At 40.8% G+C, this 22673-nt stretch overlaps 3 protein-coding genes across 3 annotated transcripts; 2 read left to right on the top strand and 1 right to left on the bottom strand.

Annotated features, from left to right (window-relative positions):
* The first annotated feature begins 8266 nt into the window (after positions 1 to 8266).
* On the top strand, positions 8267 to 9094 carry LOC137246232 (uncharacterized). The gene is made up of 2 exons (XM_067777329.1): positions 8267 to 8487; positions 8538 to 9094. The coding sequence occupies exons 1-2, from the start codon at positions 8453 to 8455 to the stop codon at positions 8968 to 8970; spliced, it is 468 nt and encodes a 155-aa protein (XP_067633430.1). The 5' UTR covers positions 8267 to 8452; the 3' UTR covers positions 8971 to 9094.
* LOC137246230 (uncharacterized) lies at positions 8380 to 11757 on the bottom strand. Its single transcript, XM_067777328.1, has 3 exons — positions 11226 to 11757; positions 10329 to 10418; positions 8380 to 10249 (listed from the first exon to the last, which is right to left on the bottom strand). Exons 1-3 carry the CDS (start codon positions 11589 to 11591, stop codon positions 9398 to 9400), a joined length of 1308 nt encoding a protein of 435 aa, XP_067633429.1. The 5' UTR covers positions 11592 to 11757; the 3' UTR covers positions 8380 to 9397.
* Positions 11758 to 14381: 2624 nt separating this feature from the next.
* LOC137243295 (heme A synthase COX15) lies at positions 14382 to 19124 on the top strand. Its single transcript, XM_067770833.1, has 4 exons — positions 14382 to 14462; positions 14941 to 15061; positions 17662 to 17794; positions 18200 to 19124. Exons 2-4 carry the CDS (start codon positions 15037 to 15039, stop codon positions 19050 to 19052), a joined length of 1011 nt encoding a protein of 336 aa, XP_067626934.1. The 5' UTR covers positions 14382 to 14462; positions 14941 to 15036; the 3' UTR covers positions 19053 to 19124.
* Positions 19125 to 22673: the final 3549 nt, after the last annotated feature.

The following is a 22673-nucleotide window of genomic DNA, read 5'->3' as shown; positions in this document are numbered from 1 at the left end:
ACAAAAATGATATATAACAAGAAATTGAACCTTTAGAATTGGGTGGGTCCAACAATGGTTTAGGGATCAAAATTAAATGCGCACAGAACACCTTTCTGCATTAGTGTGTGGGTACAACAAATCTGGCAAAGTACAACAACTACATGAAAATTTGAAGCGAGTTTTTGCTTATATCTTTTGACAGAAATAAAAAATTTAAATTTCGCTTTCGAATTCGAAAAACGCGTCTTTTGATACCATCTTTGATAAAAATTAGGTGGTGCCCCGTATTGTAAAACGTTACCTTTCTATTTTGGGTAATTCTATACAACAGCATGACACCCCCAGTGGATTAGGGGATCAGAATATACCCGCGGTAGGTATGCCTGTCGTAAGAGGCGACTAAAATACCAGATTCAAGGGGCTGTTAGCGCAACCTTTCAGGTTGTCAGCGTAGTTGTTGTTGTTGTTGTTGTTGTAGCGATAAGGTTGCTCCCCGAAGGCTTTGGGGAGTGTTATCGATGTGATGGTCCTTTGCCGGATATAGATCCGGTACGCTCCGGTACCACAGCACCATTAAGGTGCTGGCCCGACCATCTCGGGAACGATTTATGTGGCCACATTAAACCTTCAGGCCATCCCCTCCCTTCCCAACCCCAAGTTCCATAAGGAGCTTAGGGTCGCCAGAGCCTCGTCTGTTAGTGAAACAGGATTCGCCGCGGATAGGTGAGGTTGACAATTGGGTTTGGAGAAGCTATATGTTGCGCTGGCAACCTGCAGGGTTGCGCTACACAGCCCCTTGAATCTGGTATTTTAGTCGCCTCTTACGACAGGCATACCTACCGCGGGTATATTCTGACCCCCCTAACCCGCTGGGGGAAGTTAGTATATAGCTTATCCAAACCCAATTGTCAACCTCACCGATCCGCGGCGAATCCTGTTTCACTAACAGACGAGGCCACATAAATCGTTCCCGAGATGGTCGGGCTAGCACCTTAATGGTGCTGTGGTACCGGAGCGTACCGGATCTGTATCCGGCAAAGGACCATCACATCGGTAACACTCCCCAAAGCCTTCGGGGAGCAACCTTATCGCTACAACAACAACAACTAAAACAACACTGCTAATACGCGTCCAAAGATATCGAGAGTGGTGTCAAAAGAACTCGACAAAAATAATCCGAAGGCGGAGGTCAATAATTTTAGCTCTGTCAAGAGATGTTTGCAAAGAAATTGAAAATTTTCATGTGGTTGTTGTAATTTGGATGATTTTGTTGTATCCACAAACCGGTGTTGGACCCATCCAGCGTAATTTTTTATAAGCGCGGCAAAGGTCGCCAATGCAGAAAGGTGTTCTGCGCAAAAATACTATGGATTCCACCCCCGGTTTCGGAGCACTCCATAGTCATTTTTCGGTGTTTCGTTAATAGGGGGACTCATTTAACCTTATAAATGCCTTATAAAGTGTGTAAACGTACACATTTATCTAGTGTGTAAACGAACTGTCAAATTTTGTATGAAAATTCATTTACACAATTTGTATAAATTTACGCGCACATTTCATGGTGTAAACGCGGTAAACTCAAAGGAATGCAACCTTGCAAACATAATTGCCGTCCTTTTCATCAGAAATCTCCGTCATCAGCAAGTCATTTACAAGAATTTCTTAGTAAAGATGTTTCAGTTTTGATTTTTCGCTTAATCTTAGCATTTTGTTATTTGTATAACAAAGATTTTTTGGCAATAATACAGCTGATCGACTATTAAGTTTATCAAGAATATTACTAGGTGCGTTCATATAACAGCGTGTGCAAATGGATATAATTTTACACCCTATAAATTTATATGATTTAATAACTCCCCCTAATGTCTTTTGAAAGAAATTCCTGTTTTGACTTAGCACAGCTAAAGGGCCAAGTAATGGTGACTTAAGGGCGAATGAATGGTGACTTATAACCATAAAGCCATAACCAGATAAATCAGCTGATCGAACCTACCTTATGGAAAGGAATGTAATCGATTAATGGTGCCATACCATAACGCTAACGCCATAGCCAATCAATTGGTTTTTGGTTTCTCGCCATATCCATAACCTAAAAATATTTGAGTTGGTGAATTTAATAACTTGTTTTAGATTTTCTTCATTGTTTTGGATACGTTATGACTAAGATACTTATTTTTTGTGGAATATCTTTGTAATTTTTTGCGCTTTCATCATTTATATGAAATTTTCACGATTTTTAGGTTAAGGCACCATTAATCGATCACATTGAGATGGTTGTGGATATTGGGTATGGTTACGACTATGGCGTTAGGGTGAAGGAAGTTTAATTTGACTTTTATAACCACAAAACCATAACCAGATAAAATGGCTAATCGATTAATAGTGCCATACCATTACCAACCTATTGGTTTTTGATTTCTCGCCATATCCATAACTTAAAAATATTTGAGTTGGTGAATTTAATAAGTTTGTGTAGATTTTATTCATTGTTTTGGATACGTTATGACTAAGAGACTTATTTTTTGTGGAATATGTTTGTAATTTTTTGTGTTTTCTTCATTTTTATGAAATTTTCACGATTTTTAGATTAAGGCACCATTAATCGATCACGGATATGGATATGGATATGGGTATGGTTACGACTATGGCGTTAGACGGCCCATACATGACACAAAAGCCATGCGCAGATATAAAACGACGAAATTTGTGCAAATGAAAATTTTGACATACACGGCCCAAAAACACTGCACAATATTCATTTTTAAAGTAGCGCAACAAATGAAACATGTGTTTTAATTGTATAAAAAAGGCACTAATTGTTTAAAAAATCACTCTTTATTTTCCACAGTGCTGGTAATTCACGGTATAAGTAAAAAACTCGCACCAGAAGCGTTTATTTTCCATTGTATTTATAACATATATATTTTAATTGTAGGGCCAGCTCAACTCATTGCAGCACTGCGCAATATTCATTTTTCAACTAGCGCAACAAATGAAACATGTATTCTAATTGTATAATAAACTATTATGTATTATTGAATTTGTGTGAATTCATGTTACAAGCTAGAGATGGTCCTTACGCCTTCGATATTAACATTTTTAAGTAATAATTATTGATGTTATATTATCAGAAACCACAGGTAAACTGTGTTACCATTCGCCACACACGAAGAAAAAAGCATGTGCAATATTTGCAGACATGCGTAAATATCAAAATCGTTTTGATTTTGGCGCAGTTCTCTGCGTAAATAGTGCAAACACTGCACACACCGAGCAAATCCTTGTGCAAATTGGTAATTGGCACAAGGATACTTGTGCCGTGTAATTGGCGTATTAGGGTTAAGGAAGTTTAATTAGGCTTTTGGTCCACCATAGAACATTTGCAAATCTCACATATCCGCTAATACCTATATGCCACTACTTTATTTTCGTGTATTTTTTCTTCAATTTTTTGTCCCACTCCCTCCTATTACGGTTTCAGTACGCTTCCCAAGGCAGTCGGTTCTATGTACCGGAGCGACTCGGGATTTTTCCCGACGAAGGACTGTCATTTCAGTGTAACCCCATTTAATTTGTATAATGATATAATTGTATTCAATTGTATGTGTAACCCCATTTAATCCGGGTCCGTCTCCTGGCCCCGGTCCTGAGAAATGGTTTTGCTGCATCTGCCGGAAAATAATCGTTTTAGGACGGTCATACTCTGTTCAGTGTGTCTCGTGTAAGGGATGGTTGCATCGGACAGGTTGTTCTGGGCTTGATCCCAAAACCCGACGTCCACGTAACTTTTATAAATCTTTTGTGGCTCCTTGCTGTTCACGCCCAAGGGCGTCCCGTAGTCTACGTCTAAGCCCCCCCCCCCCCCCTCCCCCACTACCTTCCATCAGCCCCGCTGCTCAACAAGCCACAACAAGTACCCGCTGCTGCTCGCGCCCCACGGCGCCAACAACTCAAACAGCTGCTACCACTCATAACTACAATCTTCGTAGTAGAGTCGGAAGCAATGCTGAGCAACAGCCCCTGCCCCCGTCTTCTCCCCCCCTCTTTTCCGGCAGCAATCGTGTAGGTCAGGGAAACAGACTCTTAGTCCCTACCTCCGTTTGCACCGTTTGCCAGCACAGAATATATATGTTAGCGACATCCGCCCAATGCAGCTCCTGCCTTGGGTGGTGCCACTTTCCTAGATGCTCTGGTCTCCGCGACGGCAACCCCCCGACGGGTTTCATCACGCCATGATGCCAGGTCGCAAACCCAAATCATCCGGGTACCCCGATGCTTGCCCAAGGACGCCCAGTCCTAGGGCCACAACAGCAATTGCGTCCTGGCCTTCCCCAACCCAGGCGTAGTCACCAGTCACTTACCCCCAGAGTAGCGACGTCTCCCCTTATGCACTTCAGAATCCTGCAGTTAAACTGTAATGGACTAACTGGGAAGATTACGGAGATAGTCGATTTCATGAAGCTGCACAATATCCGCATTGCTGCGATTCAAGAGACTAAACTCACAGCAAGATCTGCATTGCAGACCTGCTCTGGGTATAACGTCCACAGGAAAGACCGCGAGAGCGGAAATGGAGGCGGTCTCGCGTTTATCATACACCACTCTGTGCAATATTATATATTTGATCCTGGCATCGACCGCAGGGACAATGTCTTAGAACGTCAAGGCCTATCTGTCCTGTCAGGCGATGCAAACCTAGAAATCATCAACATCTACATCCCTCCTGCCACCTGTTGCCCCAGTGGATACCGCCCTAATATCAGGGCCTTACTCACTGGCAACAATCGCATTATCTTATGCGATTTCAATGCCCATCATGATCTATGGCATTCAAACTTGCGGGCGGACAGTAGGGGTGAGATGTTGGCGGATCAAATAGTAGAAACGACGTTCCGCACAATAAACGGAGACGCCCCCCACACGTATGGTAGGAAGCTGTCACAGCTCGCCAGATATCTCAATCGTGAGCGCAGAACTCGTAAACTGCGTCAACTGGCAGCCGATGGTAACATTGGCATCCGACCACCTGCCCATACTTATTTCGCTTGAGCGTACCGCCGACTTCATCGTCACTGAAAAACGCACTTTCATAAACTTCAAAAAAGGAAAGTGGGAAGAATATAAATCCTTTACAGACAGCCGCCTAGCTGCCCTCCCTATCCCGACTGAAGCCCGCCAAGGGGAGCGTGCCTTCCGTAACGTCATTAAATCCGCCACGGCACATTTCATTCCCGCCGGGAGAATTCCCGAAATTCGGCCCCACTTCCCGGCGGAGGCCACAAACTTAGCGAGAGAACGTGACCTTATAAGACAGCTTGATCCAGGCGACCCCCAAATAAGGGATATAAACCAACGCATCAGATTGCTTGTGGATGAACACAAGCGGGCGAAATGGGAGGAGCATCTAAGAGGTTGTAACCTCTCTACCGGTGTGGGTAAACTTTGGTCCACCGTAAAGTCCCTATCGAATCCGACTAAGCACAAAGACAAAGTTTCCATCGCCTTTGGCGACAAAGTGCTGTCGGACGCGAAAAAATGCGCGAGCGCTTTCTGCCGACAATATATAATGCATCCTATGGTCGACAAATATAGACGGAAAGCCAATAGACGCGCACATAAACACAAATTCAGCGCGTCACCAATCACCATCACCGCTAAAGAGGTTGAGGACGCCATTGGTCGTGCTAAACCATCCAAAGCAGTGGGCCCAGACGGCATAGCCATGCCGATACTTAAAAACCTAGGGAAAGAGGGTTTCAAATATTTAGCGCATGTCTTCAATCTGTCTCTTTCCACCTTTGTCATACCTGAGAAATGGAAAATGACCAAGGTGGTCCCGCTACTAAAGCCTGGGAAACCAGCTAACATAGGTGAGTTATCGTCCGATATCTCTCCTATCGCCAGTGGCAAAGACGCTTGAAGCCATTTTGCTCCCTTATTTCCAAGCAAATTTGCAGCTAGCCCCTCATCAGCAAGGCTTCAGAAAACTCCATAGCACTACCACCGCGCTAAATGCCGTTAGCACCCAGATAAATTGCGATTTAAATCAATACCCCCACCATAGAACAGTACTCGTAGCGCTAGACCTATCAAAAGCTTTTGATACGGTCAACCATGGCTCGTTACTGCAGGACCTGGAAGGGTCTACCCTTCCCCATGTCTTAAAAGATGGACCGCAAATTATCTGGGTGGTCGGCAGGCATCGGTGCAATTTAGAAACGAAACATCAAAACCAAGGAGAATTAAACAAGGGGTGCCACAGGGTGGTGTCCTATCCCCACTTTTGTTTAATTTCTACATATCTAAGCTACCTTCACCACCGGAAGGAGTCACAATCGTTTCCTACGCCGATGACTGCACAATAATGGCCACAGGCCCAGGCCCAAAGATCGATGCGCTATGCAATAAAATAAACGGCTACCTCCCTGATCTCTCCAGTTTTTTCGCCTCGCGAAACCTGGCATTATCACCGACTAAATCTTCCGCGACCTTATTTACAACATGGACGCCCCAAATGTCGACCATTTTGAACATCCACGTCGATGGCACTACGCTACCGACTGTCCTACACCCAAAAATCTTGGGTGTGACGTTTGATCAGGATCTACATTTTGGTGAGCACTCAGCCGCAATTGTTCCGAGAATTCAGAGCCGTAACAAAATCCTCAAATCCCTCGCTGGCAGTACTTGGGGAAAAGATAAAGAAACGCTCATGACTACATACAAAGCAATTAGCCAGCCGATTACGTGCTACGCGTCACCCATATGGTCGCCAAGCCTAAAAATCACCCACTGGAAGAAACTACAGGCCTGCAAAATACTGCTCTCAGAATCGCCACGGGCTGTCTTCTTATGTCCCCAGAACACCATCTGCATAATGAGGCGAGAATACTCCCCATCAGGGAGAGAAATGAGATGCTGACCAAACAGTTCCTGTTGAATACCCAGAAACCTGGCCATCCCAACAGACATCTGATTGATGAACCAGCACCGCCTAGGGGCTTAAGGAGTAATCTCCGTAAGCATTTTGAGGGACCTTTATGCCGGGAATTGCCCGGTGAATCCAGTACTCAAAGTATCCAAAACTCGCGGAAGAGGAACGCATACTCCCCAGGGAAACGCGCGTCACTCTGGCTCCACTTCGTTCTGGATACTGTAACAGGTTAAGCTCTTACCTATCCAGAATCAACCCCGACTTACAAAATGTATGCCCCGCTTGCAATGTGTCCCCACATGACACCAACCATCTCTTCAATTGTAATGTGGAACCAACGCCTCTAACACCCCTTTCCTTATGCTCCACCCCTGTTGAAACGGCAAGTTTCCTTGGACTCCCGTTAGAGGATATTGATGACAATTTGTGATCGGTCGCGGCTATTAGGTGGGGCGAGCATTGCTACAACAACAACAACAACGGCTTCAGTACTGGTGTAAGGGTATAAACTATATTTCAAAAATCTAACGAAATACAAAGAAAATACAATCTAGTTTATTAACAACAAAAGAGTCAGTTTGTATTTCGATAGGTTTTTTTTAAATCCGGTCGTTTTTTCATTATTTTTTTCTGACACATGAAAATTTTGTTTTAGTTTGAAAAATTGGTGAAAAAAGTGAACCATTAGAGACCGAAACAATTTTCGCGTGTTATTTGCATTGTTTTTATTGTTAAAAGTGTTAATGTAAATATAAAATGTTAAACATAACAAAATCATGTCAAACTCATTAATTTTGGGGGAGAGTGGTCTCGCTTTTTCACGATGGAAGTTGTTTTTGTTTTTGGATGTTCCGATAAAGTTTCGTCAGGTTTTTTAGCTTGGAATATAGCCGGAGTCATTGGTGCCGTATGTCGTATCGCTGTATCCGTATCCCTAACGTAATCAGCTGTTTATCGTTACGACGGTAAACCAAAACCCAATTGGTTGGCTATGATACGGTTACGACTTTAGCGGCACCAATAATCGATTGCATTGATTCTCATAAGGTTAGTCGAATCAGCTGTTAAAAGGTTATGGTTACGGTTACGGTTACCGATAAAGCACCAATGTCTCCAGCTTAAGCTAAGGCCACACTGAGTGCACTACACTGCGCTGCAAAATATTCTTCGCATGTATTCTTATGGAACAATTCACACCTAGCGGCAGCAGCACTGCGCGACGCGGCCATGAGCGGCAATGTTGATCAAATAGGCAAAAAAGTGAAGCGCCGCTGCCGCTACATGTCGCGCCGCTAAGTGTGCACGCACCTATATACATACATACATACATCCAAGCAAAAATAAAGTAGTGTCCTATATGCTTAAGTAAAATGTACTAATTGACACAAAGCCACTGCAATTAAACATGTCTCGTGCAGATGTCCTATTATGTGCAATCGGAAATCGCCGGTCGGCCACCTCTATTTTCGTTAAAATAAAACCATCGTTAGTTGCATCTTTATTGAATTGAGTAAAGAATATCCACAAAAATTAAAAATGCTTCGACATTATAGTATTGCCGTCCAATCATTGTGAGTCACCATATAGTATGGTTACATAATTTTTATATATTACTTTTCAGATCGCGTTTATTATCTCAACGAGCGAATCCAAACTTTGTAGCACTACGAAATGCTGCAGATATGCCAAAATCATCAACTAGCGAAAACCCAGACGACCCCATAAATTTCTTCGGAAGCCAGGCAGAATCCTGGCGTGCTCGTCAAACAAGGAGTGGCGGTGCCGAGGAGGCTTTGTGGTTTCAACCTTACGTCATTTCAGCAAGTTTGACCATATTTTTATTGTATTTTTGCGTTCTTCGGGAGGAAAGTGATATTGATAGAAAGTTAGAAGGTAATCTATTCGAGCATGTAAATGGCTTAGAAGAAGTTCAACTTATGGTGAACTACAAGTACTATAAAGATAATGGCTTGGATACCACTCAGTTGGAAAAACGTCTTTCTGAATTGGGAATCGACATAAAACAAATAAATGGTACTCAATTAAACAAGTAAAAATCAATGGATGGATTTACTTGTATAGTGTGTATTAAAGTGCTATTCCGCTAAACTTGAAAAATGTAATAGTTTGTAATTTTATTCAATCGTTGAATGACAATATACATCCTTCCTTAACTTACTTGACCACCTTTTGTTGATCGTAATAATATTATATTATTAATTTTAGAATTCACCGCCATCAATATTTTATTAAGAATTTGTGTTTTTAACTGCAGCAAGTTTTTTTTTATTACTTTTTTAACATTCGAGTATTATATCCATTTACAAATCTCTTAGTACTCATTATTTGCGTGATAAAGCTAAAAAGATTCGCCCGCGAATTTGTAACCTGATTTGATGACCCTAGTGGAAACTCTGAAGATGGAGCTGTTGCTGCCGTCTCGCCTCTACTTTATTTGTTTATACAAAAGCGCGCGCTGCATTAACCTGCAGTCTTAATAGTACCGTCGCACTGCAACACGGATTCTTCCGCTTCATGAACCATTAAATGACGTTTAAGGCGATAATTTTCGTAGAACTTTTTATAGCATATTTTGCACTGCAATTTTGGAGCATCATGTGTACGAAAATGGACATGTAAGCTTGTGCTAGTTTTGTATGACGCCACACATAAATCACAAATGTAGGCACGAGTGTCGGAATGTCTTACCATATGTAAATTATAATCTGTCTTTGTAGTGCTAATATATTTGCACAATGAGCATCTCCAAATACGCGTCTTTGTATGCCTATTTTCGTGATGTTTCCAAGTAGAAGCATGCAAAAAAGAACGCTTACAATACCGACAGTTAAAAGGTACATCTCCACCATGATAATAGTGATTATGTACCTTTAATTGATTTTCTGTTTTAAACGTACTCAAGCATATCTCGCAACTTACTAGCCCTAAATGCTTATAAGGCAGAAATGCAAATAACTTATCAAAGTATTTAGGGTGTGCACAATTGTACCCATCACTCCGTCGTCCTCTCTGCGACAATACATTGGACTTGTGCAAATGTACAGAACGGAGATACTCACGATCAAACCAGCGTATTAATGTCCGTATACTTGAGCGTGCTAGTTGTGGTGATATACATATTTTAAAGAGTTCTCTCAATTCTTCACATATTTTTATCAAACTCTCATCTCTTCTTTTTTTGTGCCCATAATCAATGTCTGCAGGATTCCATTGACAGGAATGACAGCGAATAATATCAATAAAGCCCAATATTACAGATGGCGCAGTGGTGCGGAGTTGAAAAAAAGATCTTTTGGCGGAGTTGGTAGTTTTCTTGGAAAATTAAGAACATTCATAGTAAAAGTGCCTAATTGTATCATTTTTCTATAACAATTCAAATCAAAAAGCTTACCGTTTGAGAGGAATTTCCTTTAATTTCTCTGACCGAATCGCACACTGTTCGGTCATTAAAAGTATAAAAGTCCATTTCTTCGTTATCTCTCTAGAAGAAGGAACACGAAAATGAATTTGAATGTGTAACACTTCGTAACAAAGTTCAACGTATTTTGATGGTATCGTGCTCGCCTACCAAAAGATCCTGCGTTCAAGAGCCGGGAAAAGCGAATCAAAATATTTAGAAAATAGTTTTATTCAATTAGAAAAAAAAAAACATTTGCCAGGCTGAGTCAATCCTCGGCAGTGGTTTGACAAAACTGCCAAAAGCATTTTTGCCAAGTATAAAACTTGTAGGTCCCGTCCAGCCAACTTTTAGGGACCTCTGGATATGGGGGAAGCTTATTCAAAACTCAATTCTAACCCATTTTTGACCAATAAAAGAAAAAGAATTGGTAAAAAAAAAAGAATAAACGCAAAAGGTTGTTCTGTGCAAAGAATCTATGGATCGGGACACATATTTCGGATCCTATTGCGGTCATATTCTAAACACGGAGGTCGACGCGCGTCTTTTGTTACAGCCGTTGATAAAAATTAGATCGTCCACCGTCTTGTAATACATTACCGAAATAAAGTAATAATGATTCAAGGGTTTGATAAGCGCAATTCGGAGTTTCCGCAACATGATTGTCAACCTCACCTAACCGAGGCGAATCTTGTTACAAATATGAATGTCATAAACATATTTAGCAATCGAGGCTCTGGCACCCTCTAAAATATCATGGAACTAGGGGGTGGGGCGGGAGAGCCTAGAAGATTCAATGTGGTCATATAAAATCGTTCAGGCGGTAGACGGGCAAGTACCTTAATGGTGCTTGATACCGGAATGTCCCAAATCTACATATTATTTACTTACATCTGTAAGAGATGGCAATATTTCTACTACTAAGCTCACAATCTTTTCATCAATGTCCTCATTTGTCGGATCTGTCACCACTTCTTCATACAAGAACTCAACCACAGATTCGGCGGTCGCATTTAACGTAAGATGTTCCTGATCGGTCGCAATTTCTGGTTCATTTTCCAATACACTTTTTTGTTCCAAATTAAACTTGCAGCTGCTGTTGCTTTCGTGTGTTAAATAAATATGCGAGGTGAATAATTGCCATGTCGTAAATTCACTTCGGCATAATATGCATACTATTCTAAACTCAATTTGTTCACTCTTATGAATGTAGACACGCCCACATTCAAGATTATTACTTAGCGGATTGTTGCACATCTTGTCCAATTGTCGTAGCGTATATTGTTTACTATAGGGTTTGCAATGATAGCGTACAAATCATCTATGCCAATAGTTCAAAAATAATTAGCAACTGTCACCTAGTTGATGCGTTCAATCAAAATCATTGTGGATAATCATTTGTGGTAATATACACAACATTGTCAATTTTACCAAGTAGCGCAACTAACAGCTGATCGGTGAAAATTCGCACATTCACACGCACAGTTCTCGACTCAGTTTCAAAAAAAAATTTAGATTATTTAATTCAAATTTTAAAGTGAGATAATCCTTACAAATTTATGTATACAGAATATATATGGCGTTTTCGTTGTTATTGAAACAATAGTTTTATTTATATTAAAGCTTTTATCATCTTTTTTTTTAACTTTGAAAAATCTCCGAACACCATTCCTTCATTATATGACATTCGACTGCCTAGTCCACTGCCTTCCACTCTATTCGCAACATAACCTCTAATTAAGCTGCCAAACTATATAGTAAACGATGATACACAATGATCAAAATGAAAAAGGCGTCTTCGGTACGAAGCTGCCGCGGACATCATTGTGAAACATCAAGGCGAATTTATACCAGGTGCTAGCAAAGCGAATTCAATCAATTCGCCGTGCAGATGAATGTCAAGTCAAAAGAAAATTTTCATAGATTTCGATTAACTGACATTTTGTTGTACAAGGCTTTGTATGGAAAATTATCAAGAAGAAGCAATCAGCTGATGGGATAACACCACCTGTAATGAATTCGCCTTGCCATGGCGGAAGCATATAAAGGCCAAATTAAACTTCCTTAAAGGGCAAATTAAACTTCCTTATCCCTAACGCCAAAGTCGTAACCATATCCATCTCCAATAAGATCGATTAATGGTGCCTTAACTTAAAAATCGTGCCAATTTCATAAAAATGAAGAAAACTCAAAAAATTACAAACATATTCCACAAAAAATAAGTATCTTATTCAAAACGTATCCAAAACAATAAATAAAATCTACAAAAAGTTAATAAATTCACCAACTCAAATATTTTTAGGTTATGGATATGGCGAAAAACCGAAAACCAATTGGTTGGCTATGGTATGTTTATGGCGTTAGCGTTATGGTATGGCACCATTAATCGATTACTCCAAACTGGAAAAAGAAGCGGTAAAGATGGGTTTGATGGTGAATGAGGACAAAACGAAGTACCTGCTGTCATCGAGCAAAGAGTCAGCGCATATGCGCCTTGGCAACCACGCTACTGTTGGCAGCCATAATTTCGAAATAGTAAAAGACTTCGTTTATTTGGGAACCAGCATCAACACTAGCAACAACATCAGTACTGAAATTCAGCGAAGAATCAATCTTGCCAATAAATGATACTTTGGACTATGTAGGCAATTGAAAAGTAAAGTCCTCTCTCGGCGAACGAAAATCATACTCTACAAGTCACTTATCGTTCCCGTCCTGCTATATGGGGCAGAAGCATGGACCATGACAACAGCAGATGAAGCGGCTTTGGGAGTGTTCGAGAGAAAAGTTCTTCGAAAGATTTATGGACCTCTACGCGTTGGCGATGGTGAGTACCGAAGAAGATTTAATGATGAGCTGTACGAGCTATACGCAGACATCAACATAGTCCAGCGAATTAAAACGCAGCGGCTGCGCTGGCTAGGCCATGTTATGCGAATGAAAGATGACACTCCGGCCAAGAAAGTGTTTCTATCGGAACCCGCCTATGGAAGCAGAGGTAGAGGGCGGCCCCCACTCCGTTGGAAGGACCAGGTGAAAACGATTTAAACTCCCTTGGTGTGACCAATTGGCGCCGGTTGGCGGAGCGAAGGAGCGACTGGCGCGCCTTGTTGGACGGCCATAACCGTTTAGACGGTTAAGCGCCAATTAAGTAAGTAAGTAAGGTTTTATGGTTATAAGTCACCATTAATTAACCCTTAAGGTGACCGCATCGTTGAATAGTTACGATCCACTCAACGGTTGAAGATTTACGTCAAACTACTGAGCAGAAATATTCCTCGCTACATTTGTTCAATGCCTTTAGTCGTCTGTCTGACAGTTTTTTGACATTTTAGAGTTATGGTTATGAATAAAATGTTTCCTCTAATATTATGGTGAAATCCTTTTCCCTAAAATTAAAGACAATTATTTCATCCGACAATTGGCTCAACGCGCCCTTTGCAAAAAAAAAAAAAATGTTTTCTGCAAAGCCAATCTATACCATGTGGTGGCAAAGCGAATTCAACCCATTCACCGTGCAGAAGAATGTCAAGTCAAAAGAAAATTTTCATTGATTTCGGTTAACTGACATATTAGCCGTGTTTTTTTTACACGCGTATACGTTTCGTTTGCGCATGAAAAAAACGCCTATCCTCGCTTAGATAATGCTTAGGAGGCCCATCTAGCGGCAGTGGTTAAATAACTAACATAACAGACAGGGTGTATCGAAAAGCGGAGACACAACCCTCTGATGGCCATAGGGTATAACATATAGCTGAATAAGTTGCGATGAATTGTGGACACTTATAGAATACATAGAATTAGTGTAGAGGGTGAAACAAAAACACATATTTCAGTTACATCTGAGTATAATGCGTATTGAAACTTAGTAGGACAAATTTTATGGGCAGCAATTTCAGAGGTGTATTTAAAGTTTTTCGCTTAGCAGTCCATATAAAGTTTAAGCGTAAACGAATATAGAAGTAAAAAAAAACACAGCTATTATTGTACAAGGTGTTGTATGGAAAATTATTAAGAAGAAGCAATCAGCTGTTGGGATAACAACACTGGTACTATATTCGCTTTGGTTTTCTGAAAGCGGTCATTGCCTGTGGCGAAAAATCGAGCACGATCACGAAATTAGCGCAAGTAAGCATGTGTTTACGATATGTCGATAATTAAAAAAAAAACAGATATGTTATATATCGGTAGCTAAGTGACATCCTTGGTTAAAAATAGCAAATATAATTATTCAACAACAGTGAAATATAAATTAAGTATTGGTTGACTGTGATAAGGGAAAACTCTATAGTAATGCTACGTATCGCAAAGCGATTATGTCCGGAAAACAGGATTTTCTCAGCTACACATACGATTTCATCAAACAGATTTTTTAATGCCTTTAGTAAAAGGATTCATAAGGTATTTTTTTGTTTTATCAACTGGATTTTCTCTGTAAACATATATCTTGAAGAATTCACAAGAGTGTCATATTCACGTAAGGCTTCCATGGCTTCCAACATAGAATTTGATTAAGGCATCACACATACGGCGAATAGGCGACCATGGGAATTGCATATATATGACATATATTTATAATGTATTTATACATGTTTCTACTTTTTAGAGCATTCGATTGGAACGAAATTGGCAGATTCGACACAAAAGCACTCAACAGGAGAGTGATAAAGTAGTTGGTTCGTGGTTGCTTTGTTGCGGTGGAATGGTATATGTTGCAGTAGCTCTTGGTATGATGTTGAAACACATTTACAAAAAAACTATATATGTACAGTAGTGTCGGAAAGTATTAGAACAAGATGAAAATAGTTGGCCCCAGCGGGTTAGGGGATCAGAATATACCCGCGGTAAATATGCCTGTCGTAAGAGGCGACTAAAATACCAGATTCAAGGGGTTGTGTAACGCAACCCTTCAGGTTGCCAGCGCAATATATAGCTTCTCCTAACCCAATTGTCAACCTCACCTATCCGCGGCGAATCCTGTTTCACTAACAGACGAGGCTCTGGCGACCACAAGCTCCTCATGGAACTTGGGGTGAGGAGGGGGGAATGGCCTGAAGGTTTAATGTGGCCACATAAATCGTTCCCGAAATGGTCGGGCTAGCACCTTAATGGTGCTGTGGTACCGGAGCGTACCGGATCTTTATCCGGCAAAGGACCATCACATCGAAGTTAAGGAGCCCAAGGACTAGGGCTCCAAAAAGTTAAAGTTGGGGGCTGCCCCGCGCCCCCATTGCAACCTGAAAAGATCCAAATAAAAATAGGTTTTTCCGCTTAACAATATTTACCATTTATTTCCGTTCAATGTCAAAAACAGACTGACTCTATCATTCACTTAACCTAAGCTCTAAGCTTCTACATTAATCTAAGTGATTTCATAATTGCTGACACTGCACTTCCCACGGTTGGCCAAAATAATATTTTTCGCTTGTGTGGCGAATCACACGGCTTGCATTTTGTCCGCATATCATATCGCTTACGCTGCAGTTCCCATGGATTGCATTTTGTCTGCTTACACAATATGATATCGGATCGTTGGCTTTGCTTGTGTTTGTTGAAGTGTGGTGTCAGCACATTCTTACAAGTAAGTGTGTCTGCCCCCTTGTTAAGTTCGATAACACTCCCCAAAGCCTTCGGGGAGCAACCTTATCGCTACAACAACAACAACAACAACATGAAATAGTTGTTTTTGTCAGTTTATCGTATCATCATTAAAATTTTATTCACATATTAGCAGTAGTTTTGTACATTCAACGTAGTTTTATGATCCGAAGGCATTTTTAATGAATTTTACCGAAAGTTCCATCAAAATTTATAAGAAAAGAGTATGTTACTTTAAGTGATTTTCTTGAAAATGGCCACCTTTTGCTTTGATGATTACAGCGCACAATTTCGGCATTCTTTCGATGAGGTTTGAAGTGTATGGCGTGGAATATTATTCCAATTCTTCCCACAATAGCTCGATGGGATTTAAATCGGCGGATTTTTGTGGCCGCTCCATTGTATCAGGGTCACCTGCGTCTTTTTTTTCGTTTTAAATAAGAAGTACAATGTTTTGATGTATTTTTCGGATCGTTATCTTGTTCGTAAATGAATCTACGACCAATCAAATTAATGCCAGATGGTATTGCATGGCGTTGTTGTATACTATGATACTGCTCTTTTTTCATAATTCATTCAATTTTTTTTAGTTGGCCAACGCCAGCATAGCTGAAACAGGCCCAAACCATTACTGAGCCACACCCCAGCGGGTTAGGGGGTCAGAATATACCCGCGGTGTATGCCTGTCGTAAGAGGTGACTAAAATACCAGATTCAAGGGGCTGTGTAGCGCAACCCTTCAGGTTACCAGCGCAATGTATAGCTTCTCTAAACCCAATTGTCAACCTCACCTATTCGCGGCGAATCCTGTTTCAGTAACAGAAGAGGCTCTGGCGACCCCAAGCTCCTCATGGAACTTCTAGGGAGGGAGGGATGGCCTGAAGGTTTAACGTGGCCATATAAATTGCTCCCGAGATGGTCGGGCTAGCACCTTACTGGTGCTGTGTTATCGGAGCTTTCCGGATCGGTATCCGGCAAAGGACTATCTCATCAATAACATTCCCCAAAGCCTTCGGGGAGCAACCTTACCGCTACAACAACAACAACATCACTGAGCCACCGCCATGTTTCACAGTTGGCACAATGCATCTGCTTTGAATCTTTTATTGACGTTTCTGCGAACATAATGACGCCTATGTCTACCGAAAAGTTTGAATTTTGATTCGTCTGACCATAAAACTGATTTCCACTGATCAATCGTGCAGTCAATATGTCCTTGAGCGAACTTCAGTCTTTTCTGTTTATTTACTGGCTGTAGAAGTGGCTTTCTGACAGCAATGCATCCAATCATACCTTTTTCTTTAAGCCGGCCTTTGACTTTCGTGGGCGATGTTGGTCAATCCATTCATTGATTTCAGCACGAATTTATGATGCAGTTTTCCGTCGATTGGCCTTACTTATTCCATATATTTTGTCGATTCCTTGATTTGTCTTTCTTGGTCGACCAGATCGTTTTTTGTTAGTACTTTGTCTAGTTTCCCGATATGTTCTAATGGCCGTATGAACTGATCATAGAGATATTTTCAAAATTTAGCTATTTCTCGATAGTTTCCCTGTTTTTTTTTTTTGCAAAATAATGATTTGGGTTTTTCCATCTGGAAAAATAAATTCTGAGACTATTTCAACATCAACATCTTTTTTATCTTGTTCTAATACTTTCCGACTGTACTGTATATGCAGACAATTATATTGAGCAGACAGAAATTACAAAATAATATGTTTTTTCATAGGCGGTGTAACAAGACTGACAGAATCAGGACTCTCGATGGTGAACTGGAAGTTGCTTGGTGAGAAAAAGCCATCGAATTTAGAGGAATGGAAAACAGAATTTTCTAAATACCAACAGTTTCCGGAGTTTAAAATGTACGTAACTTTGAACTACGGAAATGTTATTGGAATGTGTTTTTCTGATAGTGCAACACATTGTCCTGTCTTCATGATTGTTTACGTAAGCTACTGTCTTCAGTCCGCAGCGCGGATAACTTAATACACCTACAACCTCACCTACGCGAAGCAAATTCTCTCCAGGCGAGGCTCTGGCGACACAAGTTCCTCATGGAAATAGGGGGTGCAGGGGGTTTGGCGAAGAAGGTTCAATGTGGTCATATTGATTCGTTCTCGTGATGGGCGGACTAGTACCTAAACCTTGTTGGTGTTGTTGTAGCAACCTTCGGGAAGTGTCCAACAACAACAACAATTGCTGATAGCAGTCAATTGTGTCCACAATATTGCCAAAAATACGTTTAAAATACTTTCTTTTTTTTTCAGGAAAAATCGTTCAATGACTTTGGAAGAATTTAAATTTATATATATGATGGAATATATGCACAGAATGTGGGGGCGTGGGATCGGAGCTGTTTTTTTGATTCCCGCAATTTATTTTTGGAGTCGCGGCTATTTCACAAAATCCACTAAAACGCGTGTTTTATTACTTGGTACACTTATTGGCCTGCAAGGCTTAATGGGTTGGTATATGGTAAAGTCGGGCTTGGAAGATAAATTCCACGAAATAAATGACGTTCCCAGAGTGTCACAATATCGATTGGCTTCACATTTAGGACTGGCGTTTATACTATACAGTTTATTTTTGTCTTCGGGACTAAGCAAGTTAATGCCGGTGACGAAGATTCATACATCATCAATAAACTTAGTTAACTTAAAATATCTGGCACATCTATCTAAAGGCTTGGTTTTTCTAACAGCAATATCAGGAGCATTTGTAGCAGGACTTGATGCTGGATTGGTATATAATTCATTCCCAAAAATGGCTGATAAATGGATTCCAGATGACATTCTATCATTTCAACCAATACAAAGAAACTTTACAGAAAATCCGACTACAGTACAATTTGATCACAGAATTTTAGGAATAACAACACTCGTGACAGTTTCTGGGCTATGGCTTTATTCCAGAAAATGTGTCTTATCAAAACGGGCTACCTACGCTATAAATTCTGCAATGGCAATGGCATGGATACAAGCCACTTTAGGTATAACAACTCTCTTAAATCATGTCCCTGTTCCACTCGCTACAGCTCATCAATCTGGTTCATTATTATTGTTGACTTTCGCTCTTTGGATAGGACAAGAGTTGCGTTTACTTAAATATATTCCTAAATAAATATTTATAGAATTTTTTCATATTTTTTACCTTACTAAACAACGTTAATATAAACAATTTTAAATGCTGAAATATTTTGATTCGTCTCAAAAATGTTAATATTCCAAGGGTATTTATTTAAAGAACTACGGTCAAATGACAGTCGCCGACTATCATTCAAAGCAATCAGACGTGTTTTGTCAAAAAGTGATACTCAGTGAGAAAAGTTCCGTTACCTTAAACAATCATATTGTGCTTTACACTATATTCGTTTCTTTTTTGCTATCCACGTGGATCTGATCATGTATATAATTTAAAAACAAAGAAAATAGTTATTTAGAGTAAAGTGTATTTTCTTTTTCAAGATGCCGTGGCCAGATAGGCCCCCAAACAGATTCTCTGAATTGGAGGTCTTCGACGCAAACCCACAAAAAAAGAAAAAACCAAATTCTAAATCAAACGACTTTCCCCTTCTTCCCCAAAAATTCGCTCCAACCAACAACCCAAAGTTCATATTAATTTCATCTGCTGACAGCAATATTTCCCTTTCACAACTAAACCCCTTCGCTATCAAAAAATGCATTGAGGCCATATCGACTGAAGTAGACTCTATTTCGCAAATAAGAGACGGAAGTCTATTAATTCTAGCACGAAATGCCCATATTGCCGAAAAATTCCTTAAAACCAAAGCCCTGTCCAACTTGTGCCCAATTAATGTTAAACTACATGAAAATCTAAATTCTGTGAAAGGCGTAATATACGCGCCCTGTCTTAAACACGTGCCCGAAAACGAGATTGTAAGCGAAATGGAATACCAAAATGTCACCGCAGTTTACAAGTTTTCCCGCCAAATTGACGGCAAACCAACCCCCACCGGTCTCATGGTACTCACATTTGACCTATATCGCCTCCCAGAGTCGGTAGATGTTGCCTGGTACAAGGTCAAAGTCCAGCCTTATGTCCCCAATCCCATGCGCTGCAAGAATTGCCAGCGACTAGGCCATACCCTGAAAAGATGTTCGAATAATCCATCTTGCTGCAACTGCAACCTTGCCCCACATACTCCTGATATATGTAGCAGAACATTCTGTGCCAATTGCTCAGGTGAACACCCAGCCTCTGATAGAAACTGCCCAAAATTCATTCAAGCGAAAGAAGTACTTAAAATTACTACTCTAGAAAAATGCAGCATTAGTGAAGCTCGTCGTAGACAGAGAGAAAGACTGCCATTTAACTAACCATTTAGCAACATCCTACGCCAATACAACAAGAATCCCCCCTTCTACTCCACGAGCGGAAACAAATAGCAACATAACAAACAACAATCTCCCAGCAAACTCTTTAAACAAAAGACATTCTAAAGAATTATCCTCAACTACCTTTACACCGAACGTATATAACAATACCACAACTACTGAAAATCAGATTTCAATAAACACATCAAATAGTAATACATCAAGTTCCTCAACGTCCACATATATCTCAACGTCAACTACTAGTGCACCACATTCCAAACCAACCACCACGCCCCAAATGTCGACCATATTGAACATCCACGTCGATGGCACTACGCTACCGACTGTCCTACACCCCAAAATCTTGGGTGTGACGTTTGATCAGGATCTACATTTTGGTGCGCACGCAACCGCAATTGTTCCAAGAATTCAGAGCCGTAATAAAATCCTCAAATCCCTTGCTGGCAGTACCTGGGGAAAAGATAAAGAAACGCTCTTGACCACATACAAAGCAATTAGCCAGCCGATTACGTGCTACGCGTCACCCATATGGTCGCCAAGCCTAAAAACCACCCACTGGAAGAAACTACAGGCCTGCCAAAATACTGCTCTCAGAATCGCCATGGGCTGTCTTCTTATGTCCCCAGAACACCATCTGCATAATGAGGCGAGAATACTCCCCATCAGGGAGAGAAATGAGATGCTGACCAAACAGTTTCTGTTGAATACCCAGAAACCTGGGCATCCCAACAGACATCTGATTGACGAACCAGCACCGCCTAGGTGCCTAAGGAGTCATCTCCGTAAGCATTTTGAGGAAATACGGCACCTGAGAACCCAGCCGTATGAAGCGGAAAAACACAAGCAGGTCCTTGGTGAACTCCATAGACAGGCGTCGGACCTTTATGCCGGGAATTGCCCGGTGAATCCAGTACTTGAAGAAAAATATCCAGAACTCGCAGAAGAGGAACGCATACTCCCCAGGGAAACGCGTGTCACTCTTGCTCAACTTCGTTCTGGATACTGTAACAGGTTAAACTCTTACCTATCCAGAATCAACCCCGACATACAAAATGTATGCCCTGCTTGCAATGTGTCCCAACATGACACCAACCATCTCTTTAATTGTAATGTGGAACTAACGCCTCTAACACCCCTTTCCTTATGGTCCACCCCTGTTGAAACGGCAAGTTTCCTTGGACTCCCGTTAGAGGATATTGATGACAATTTGTGATCGGTCGCGGCTATTAGGTGGGGCGAGCATTGCTACAACAACAACAACAGCATAAGCTACTCCAACACTAACGTATCGTATTCATCTCCTATTTCTCAATTCACACAAAAATTGCTCAAGAGCAATAATTACTATATCCATAACTCCAAAATCTAGACGAATCCATGGACTCTTCGCAAGAAGAGGTCTGATTTCGTTTCCCCCCTCTCCTTTTACACAATATATTATATATCACCCCTCCTTTTCTTAAATAGTTTTTGTAAAACCGGTTTTGCGCCGGCATTCTGATAAAAGCTCACATACCACATAAAAGAATACACATTCCCTTCCCCCTCCAAGTAATAGCACTCGAGATAGATATGGATATAAAATTTACCATAATGTCTATTTACATCCCCCCAGTCAAACATTTTCCAGCAGAGAGCTCAGTGACATATTCTCATCAGTTAGCACCCCAATCATTGTTCTGGGTGACTTCAATGGTTGGAGCAATTTGTGGGGATCAAGAACGGTTAATCACCGCGGACGGCTTATCGAAAATGCAATCATACAATCAAACATGTGCGTTTTGAATGATGGTAGTGCGACCCACTTCTCCACCCGATCTACTCTCACTCATATAGATATATCCCTCTGTTCTCCCTCAATCTTCCCGCTCATCTCATGGGGAATTCTAGATGACTTATACAATAGCGACCATTTCCCTATTCTTTTAACTTTCTCGCTAGGCAGAAACACTGGCCAAAGTGATAAATCTCAGCCAAAATTTCTATTACAACACGGTGATTGGCCTAATTTTGCTAAACTCGTTGATCTCGAACTAGAAGCTCGTACGCCCACAAACTCCCCCAACCACGATGCCGCCAGCATAGTCAAATCTATTAAAGTGGCTGCAAATCAATTTATCCCACAAGCAACTAATTCAAAAAGAAAAAACGTGGCTTGGTGGAACAAAAACCTTGCAAACCTCAGAGCAGAAAAAATTAAAGCGTGGAAAAATTTTAAAACCCAACCCACTACACAAAATTTACGAACTTTTAAAAAAGCCAATTCCAGATTTCGAAAAGAAATGAAAATAGAAAAGAGACAGAGCTTCGAGAAGTTCACCGAATCTATCAACCCAAACTCCTCAATCCCCAAAATATGGAACAACATCAAAAGATTGACAATAGA

The sequence above is a fragment of the Eurosta solidaginis genome, chromosome 3, assembly GCF_040869045.1.
Source record: "Eurosta solidaginis isolate ZX-2024a chromosome 3, ASM4086904v1, whole genome shotgun sequence".
Taxonomy (NCBI): Eukaryota; Metazoa; Arthropoda; class Insecta; order Diptera; family Tephritidae; genus Eurosta; species Eurosta solidaginis.
This window is presented reverse-complemented; position numbering and strand designations above follow the sequence as displayed.